An 8,918-nucleotide genomic window follows, 5' to 3' on the forward strand; every position below is an offset into this window, starting at 1 on the left:
CGACCCGATTAAAATTCTAAGAAGTTCCGCCCATCAGATCATATCAGCCTGAAGCGACGTTTTATTAGTAAAGTTATTCAAAAACGGGATATTTACCGTGTTTTTGAAGTGAAACTGTTTTAGGCGCATGAGGGTAAATTTTTTACGGATCTAAAGGTAACGTTTCGACGAAACGGCAACGTTTTTGTCGATGGCGCTAGAACGGAAATCTAAAGCTTTAGATTTGTAAATGAGACTTAAAAATTAATTTGCCAAAGAAGTTTCACTTCTGACATGTGGACTTTGTACGCACGCACTTTTTTTATTTAAAGCCAGAAGTTGGATGTCTATCTCGCCATCGGTCGACTTCAACAGTTCTAAGGTGTTAGTCGCCTCTTACGACACCAACACTGTATGCAGAGCGTAATACGTAACATTTACTTATATATCCTCTCAAAAGTATCCTATGTATAATTTTTTTCGTACAAATATTTCGACAAACAAGCGTAGGGCTCACCTAATGGTAAGCGATTACCGTAACCTATAGACCAGAAGTATCGCAAGCGCGTTGCCGACCCTATCCCCAATACTCCCCCAGGAGCTCTGGTCACTCACCACACGAACACAACACTGCTTAAAAACGGGTTATTTGTGTGATATTCTATAAGATTGATGTACTACACCAACCACTTACAAAAAAAAAACACTCTCAGTTGTCTGATAGAGATTGCTATTCAGGAATAATTCGGTGCACTACGATGCTGGTATTCCTCAAGGCGATATATTATCTCTATTTTTATTTTCTCTTTGTTATTAGCTTATTTGATTCTTTGAAATGTTAATACTGTTTCAATTCTTCTATTAATTGTTTAAGCCCTATGAAAGCTCTAATTAATTGTATGAACATCCAATGTTTGTAAATTTTATTTTACTTCTCTATAATAATTTTCTGGTGTGTGGCTACGGTACTAAAAAATATAGTCACCTCCTCTCTTCCCGTGGGTGTCGTAAGAGGTGACTGAGGGATAACACAGTTCCACTACCACTTTGGAAGTAAGCTGGCTTTGAAGCACACATAGGCGGAAGACGGGCAGCAGCGTCTTCGGTGCGACAAAGTCAACCCTGCGGTCACCAACCCGCCTGCCCAGCGTGGCGACTATGGGCAAAACACATGATTTCGCGCCATTTTTGGCGCGTACTTGTGGAGGCCCATGTCCAGCAGTGGACTGCGATAGGCTGAAGCGATGATTATGCTGATAATAATGTTTATATTTCATTTCCAAAATTACTTTCATTTTTTTTTTCAATACTGCCTTTAAAAGTCTGTGTAATATAAATTCTAAGACCTTCGAAATTGTAATTTGAATTTATTATATACGCATTAGATTTTTATTCGAATGTAGTATACATCTATTAAATAAATAAATAAATAAATAAATAAATAAACACCAATATTCACACTATGGGCAAAACACATGAGTTCACGTTATTTTTGGCGTAAACTTGTGGAGGCCTATGTCCAGCAGTGGACTGTATAGGCTGTAATGAATGAATGATGAATGAATATTCACAAAATACTTTAAAAATAAGACAAATTACTATAATAATATCCCGTAAATTACCCGTAATTTATGTGTCGTGCTACATTTATATAAGGTATTTCATTTTCAATGCTATTAATTACATAAAATACAACTAATGTTTTCCTCAAACATTTATATTTACTTTAAACAAAATAAAATTTTGACCAAGTTTACAACTAATAAGGAACATAAATAAAATCGACGGAACTCTAAAACACTATATATTTAAAAAAGTAATGTCAATCAAAGGTTACAATCTTTTTCAACCGATCGAGTGAAAATTATAAATGTATTGCGTAAATTCACATGGTCACTCGTGTTCAAAATGGCGAGCTTGACGCATACCGTAAATGATGTGTATACTTACCTGACAGAAGATTTGGCCTGTGAGTACCTAATATATACTGTTACTTTATTTATATCACTAGTATTGTATTTAGGTATCGTCAATTGTCACGTTTTCCGTTTTATTGTTCAAAACAATGAAACAGATTTTGATACCATTTTCAGTTTTTTTTTGTTCTGTGTCGTGTCTTGTTGTACAATACTATACCGTAGTCATTATAGTATGTATAACATAATATGGGTCGAATCCACCATTGGGAAAACGCGTATATTGTAAAGGAGATGAGATAACTTATTACATTAAGTTTAGATATTTGTCAGAAATTTCTGTAGTTACAGAAATTACGCTGAATCAACTGGACTAAAACAGAAAAATTAATAGTTTAAAACAAATAACAAAAAAAACCGTTGTAGAATTTATCTTTTACAAGAGATTTACACCGGAATCGTTTTTAATATTTGAAATGATTATTGTAGAATAATTAAGAATACATTGATAACCGTCTCCATTTTTTAAAGTCGGTTAAAACTAAGCTAGCGTTACTTAATATTGATTTAAAATATTTTGTAACAAGTAGTGTCAGTGTCGGTCACCATAATTAATGCCTTTTCGTCTATTTTTTTTTTTACATATTCAAATGAAAATTAACTGAGAAATAAATAGAAAACACACCAACCCGCCTGCCCAGCGTGGTGACTATGGGCAAAACACATGAGTTCACGTTATTTTTGGCGTAAACTTGTGGAGGCCTATGTCCAGCAGTGGACTGTATAGGCTGTAATGATGAAATAGAAAACACATTAAACTATAAAATAAGACAAAAAAGTCGTGAAAACTCAAATTAATTATCAAATCCCCGTGTTAAGGCTCTTTAAGTGGGGATTTAAGTGACCATCAGCTTATTAGTGGACAACCCCTTATTATTGATACGTTCAATTAACTATCACATATGTGATAGGTAGATATTTTTTGGGCAAGGTCATAAAGCCAACAGGTAAAAAAGTTTCGTAGGTATATTATTAAATTTAAGAAGTCATAAAACAAACTAATCATCAATATTCTGAGCTAATTAATTTGATACGTCAATAGAAACAGAATTGAGCGAATTTCGTAATGAATTAACATACAAAAGACATTACTTAAGCATAGCAGTACTTATTACTTACTGTTAATTATAACAATGTAAACTCTAGTGTAACAATCTATACAAATAAATAAAATTGGAGTGTCTGTTTGTAATATTAAAATAACCGCTTTTTACTAAATGCATATATATGCATGTATACACGGTACATGTATCAAAATAATGTTTTAATCGTATCGCAAAACCGATTATCTCAGAACTAGCCTCAAAGAATCCTCAAAGAATCCTCAAAAAACCCTTTAAAATTAATTATAATATTATGCACACATAATTAAATGCAAACTTTGTAATAGAAATTAATTCAAAGTTTTAAAATGCAGGCTATTAAGTAAATGTGCTGCCATGCTAATTACTTGTTTTTTTTTGCTTGTGGACTACTATACATAAGTATCTATTGATTGGACAGGATTTTGATTTAGGTTTAAGTCAAAATGTATTAGAATTATCAAATTCATTGTTGTTTTTTTTTCAATTTCAGCACCTGTAACAAAAAATTGGTTCCTGGTAGGAAAACTGCAAAACCTACTTCTAATTTTAGCGGGCTATTTATACTTTTGCACTACGTTGGGTCCTCGTTATATGAAGGATAGAAAACCTTACAATTTAAAATTTATCATCAACATATTCAACATTTTCCAAATTCTTATTAATTTATACTTATTCTACGAGGTAGGTATCAAATACCATCTTTATAAAGTCCATCGTATATATTTATGTCCATATTAGTAACCCATGCTTCAATTGAAAATGGTGAAAGGTTCAGACAATCATTTTATATTAACTTCATGTACTTTAATATCGACGTGGAGTATAAAGTAATTAATCATATAACAACATCTAGTGTTGTAAGGAATGCATCGAAGTTCCGATTTGTAATTAATTGCTTATTAAGTCCCAATATTTATCTATCGTAGTGGAAAATAATGCGTGTTATATCATATACATTAGATAATAATAAGAATTTAAGCTATACTTACCAATAATTAGCTTGAATACATAATTATGTTAATGTATTAATAAAGTTAAAATGTAAACGTTTCGTACTTTCCAGGGAACTTTATATATTTTTTTCACGGACTTTAATTTTTACTGTCAAGGCGTGGATGATCCAAACTCACCGCGTGCAAAAGAGGTAACTATTTTTTTACTGAATTCAAAAAAGGAGGAGATTACTCAATTCAATATATATATGTGTGTGTTTGTATGTATGTTCGGGGATAACTTCGTCGTTTATGAACCGATTTTGATAATTCTTTTTTTCTTGGAAAGGCGATATCCTAAATGTGGTACCATGATATGGAAACTAGGATTTGATGATGGGATCCCAGAGAAATCGAGGAAAACCCTCGAAAATCAGCATAACTTTTTACTGAGTCTATCGATTTTGATGATTTTTAATTAAATCGAAAGCCGATGTTTATCATTTGGTCACATTTAAATTTCATCGAGATCAGATGACAAATTTTGAAATAATCTTTGATAATGCTATTTGATAACTTGACTATTGTTTCGTCTACCTACGTTGTATTACTTGTCGATATAATTGAAGTCGTTTTTTTTTGTTTGCCAGCAAAGATGATTATCCTCTCTATATTTATCAATTCGGAAGTGAGGTTATATCCAATACCATTACAAAAAAAGAAAAAAGTTTGTGTCAGATAATTCCTAATGAAATTATAATTAAAGAAAAAAAAAACAATATATAACTATAAAATTAAAACATAACATGATGGCAAATTCTTAAACTACCAAAGCTGATAATTAGGAGAATAATTATTGATCTCTGGTAGATCAACAACTAAGATAACTGTAACACCAAAATTGGTACTCCAAATTAGGTTGAGGAACATACGTTCATTTCATGTTACAGACGGCTTCCCTGGTTTGGCTGTATTTAATGGTGAAAGTTGTAGATCTCCTGGACACAGTATTCTTCGTGCTTCGAAAGTCGAATAGACAGATCACTCAGCTACATCTTCACCACCACACATTGATGCCGCTCGTTACGTGGCTCGTAGCAACCTACGCACCAGGTAGTTTTGACCAATTTTACTTTTTATATACAACTAAGTAGGCAAACAAGCGTACGGACCACATTTCACATCAGATATATCACAGTAGCATAACAATACCTGAAAGAAATCATATTTAGTTGTTATCTTCTGTGAAGTGTGGTACTTCCCCATTCAGGCTGATGTTGAAAGATAATTCTTGCTGTGTGTACTGTACAGTCCATAAATTATTTGATCAAGCCTTCCATAATTTTAATTTAAATCTACTTAATGAAACAGCATTACACTGGGTCCCAAAAACTCTAGCCACATTAATCACCACAGGAACACAAAACTACCTGAAAGCAGTAATATTTAGCTATGATTTTCTGTAAAGTTGGTACTTCCCTAGTCGGCGTGTTCCATATTTTAAGAAAAATATTTCCTACTGTGTGTGCCACTGTACAGTCTGTAAATTATTTGATCGAGCATCCCGAAACTTTAGTTTAAATGTACCAAATGAAACATCATGACACAGACTTTTCAGAGGATCGTTTAGGGATAATTTAAATTATAAATTTTCGAAAAGTTTAAGATGTTTTTGATTTAGTAAAACTAAATATTTGGCAATTGTTAATTATTAAGTTTTTGGCCTTATACTTTTGCAAAATGTGTAACAAAATCGATGATTATGGGTTCACATCCCACGCACAACAGATATTTTCTATTATACAATTATTAGTTTTTGGTGGGTATTTGTATAGTGGTTCTCCTTACCAAGCATCGAAGAACTTATACAGCAATCTATTCATTTGTTATCATTATTAGCTGATAACATAATCACTATTACTGATATCTACAAACTTATAGACTAATATCATGGTGGATTAAGCTGCAATCCTTCTCTTATGTTTGGATATAAAGCATTCTCCCAGCAGCGGGACGCTTACGAACTGTTTTTAATACTTAAATTATTTTGTGACAGTTTAGATAGGGTAAGATATTTCAGTATTAGCCCAAGAGTCAGAGACGGCCAGAGCTTCGTTATTTTATAAAGGCTGAAAGCTTCTCTGCAGAAAGTTAGTTTTCATTTGGTACGCCTTACATACCTGGTATCTGCCAAAGCCACTTCGAGTCAAATTTCATATGAATTCTAGTGCTTTTAACTGTTTCAAGCATACGCTGATTAGTATTATATTTATAGTTTTATTCATATTACAAAAAATGATAGTTACTTTAATCTTAATATTTTCGTTTTCTTTGTCTTAAAAGTCAAGTCAGTAAAGGTTTTTTGGTCTTCAATTTCTTTTAATTTCAACAGGTGGTCATGCTGCAATAGTTGGACACTTCAACTCCTTTGTTCATGCAGTTATGTACACATACTATCTTTTAGCCGGTCTAGGAGATAGGTACAAGAAGTATCTGTGGTGGAAGAAATATTTAACTATGTTACAATTGGTATGTATAATACATAATTATAGTCCAAAACCCAGACTGGGGTCTGGGTTTGGACACACCTTACTTATTTTTTTTTATCTGATTTTCAAAAAAGTAGTAAGTTCTCAATTCGACTGTATTTTTTTTTTTTTAATTTATATTACCTCAGAACTTTTGACTATGTGGACTTTTTGTGAATCAATTTCGTTGATTTTTTTTTTCGAAAGGTGTGCATGTGACCCTGTGTAAATTTAATCGAGATCTGACATATACTGACATATAGTTATATCTAGTTACGCGTATTTACATGAATATTTTTTCGTCGATCTATGTTGTATTATAACTCACAACTTTATACTGGGTATACCGATTTTGATAATTCTTGTTTTAAACGAAAGCTGATGTTTTTTTTTCGATTCTATTTAAGATCATGAGATAAAGATCATGAGATAAGAGATTGAGATCTGACGACTACTTTTTGAGTATTCTTTGATAACGCACATTTATTTGACAATTTTGCCATCTACCTACGTTGTATTACTTATTGATTTGATTGAAGTCATTTTTTTTTTGTTTGCGAGGAAAAAAATTATAAAGAAATATAATCAGAAAATAAGTAACGTCTGGAAGGCCTTGAGTCTTACTCTATTTAACCTTGTCAACAAGAATGCTGCGTTATGCTCATAATATATATTGTAGCTTATTTTATAACAGTACACCACTTGGTTGCTTGAAGACAAAAGTCTTCGAGCAATGCGTACTGCCTGTGTTAACATACGGAGCCGAGACGTGGACATTGACGAAGGGACTGGTCCACAAATTTAAAGTTGCTCAACGTGCAATGGAACGGGCTATGCTTGGAGTTTCTCTCAAAGATAGGAATAGAAATGAGACTATCCGCGAGAGAACGAAAGTAACCGACATAGCCCACTGAATTAGCAAGTTCAAGTGGCAGTGGGCTGGTCATCTGTGTCGCAGGACCGATGGCCGTTGCAGTAGACGGGTCCTGGAGTGGAGACCGCGTCTTGGCAAACGCAGTGTGGGACGTTTTCCGGCCCATTAGACCGATAATCTACGTAAGATTGCGGGTGTAGGCTGGATGAGGATTGCGGAAAACAGGGATGACTGGCGCGAACTTGGGGAGGCCTATGTCCAGCAATGGACTGCCATAGGCTGAAGTGATGATGATGACACTATATACATATATCTCTGTATTTTTTACTCTGACGGGAATGTAGAATTTGGAAAATTTTTTTGGATTTTTTATTTCTGATTTTACCAACAGACAAAGTACCGAACGCATTTAATAAATTAATTAATTAATATAGACAAAAATTATTTTTACACTTGTTATTAAAATTCTAATACTTTATTCATAAAATTTTTTATTTAACTTAAAAGTAAGTAAAACGTGTTCTGACTAGAAGGCGATCATAAATCTAAAATTAGAAATGAAAAGGGTAAAACTATGATTTGTGAAATTTGAAAGTAAAATATATTAGAGTAAATGTGGTAATTAGTAAACATATTTCATTTTTTTACTGGAGTTTACTCCTTAAGAATCGATTTTCATATAAGGCCCTCGGTATAATATTAGTAAAATCTACTAAACGAATGACCTCGTTACGTTTTTGTTAACGCCATCTATCGGAATTCAGATGGATGGTGTTATTTGATTCGATCAACCTATTTCTTAGACCTTTTTTGTGCCTAGTATACAGTTGATCTGGAAGAGTAACCTCCAGTCATGCCTCGGAGCTGACACACAAACTTTTTTATCTTATAATTGTTTCCTGTTTCAGATCCAGTTCGTAATAGTCGGTGCGCACTCTGTTCGCAGTTTATTTTACCCTTGTTCGTATCCTATCTTTTTTAAAATTCTTACGAGCATATACGCTGTTATATTTATAAACATGTTTGGTCAATTTTATTATAATAGTTATATTAAGGCTACAAATACCAAAAGTAATAAACCACCGAAAGAAAATACGAAGAAGAATGTAAACGGTTAAACTAAAGCTAAGTTTGACCGTTCACAGATTGTGTCGAATATCTCTTAATATGATTAAATAAATAAATAATTATATTATTTTGTATTTTTATTATTTCATACCGTTAAAAGTACGGGTTTTTTTTGTAAGAATAAAATAACAGTTGCGTCGTTTTTCCATTTAATTTTTTTAGTTTATAACATTATTGAGATAATAATCGAGATAAAATTATAAATGTATTCAAAGCAGTTTTTACGATTCTATTGTCATAAGTAAAATTTCGTGTGATAATGTGGTAATTTTATTCTAAAGCTAGCTTTTATCAACGACTTCTCGCGCCAACTTTTTACTTTTAGGAATTTTAATTTTTCTTTTTTATATAATTTTTTTTGGATAATTTCTGGTCTCAGTAAGTTAAAGTATAAAAGTTTAGGGAAGTCTAAGTAC

At 32.5% G+C, this 8,918-nt stretch overlaps 1 protein-coding gene across 1 annotated transcript; it reads left to right on the plus strand.

Moving 5' to 3' along the window:
• The first annotated feature begins 1,887 nt into the window (after nucleotides 1-1,887).
• Nucleotides 1,888-8,569, plus strand: LOC123654796 (elongation of very long chain fatty acids protein AAEL008004-like). The gene is made up of 6 exons (XM_045590680.1): nucleotides 1,888-1,948; nucleotides 3,531-3,721; nucleotides 4,104-4,184; nucleotides 4,923-5,085; nucleotides 6,365-6,501; nucleotides 8,283-8,569. The coding sequence occupies exons 1-6, from the start codon at nucleotides 1,888-1,890 to the stop codon at nucleotides 8,490-8,492; spliced, it is 843 nt and encodes a 280-aa protein (XP_045446636.1). The 3' UTR covers nucleotides 8,493-8,569.
• Nucleotides 8,570-8,918: the final 349 nt, after the last annotated feature.

Source organism: Melitaea cinxia, chromosome 6, assembly GCF_905220565.1.
Source record: "Melitaea cinxia chromosome 6, ilMelCinx1.1, whole genome shotgun sequence".
NCBI lineage: Eukaryota > Metazoa > Arthropoda > Insecta > Lepidoptera > Nymphalidae > Melitaea > Melitaea cinxia.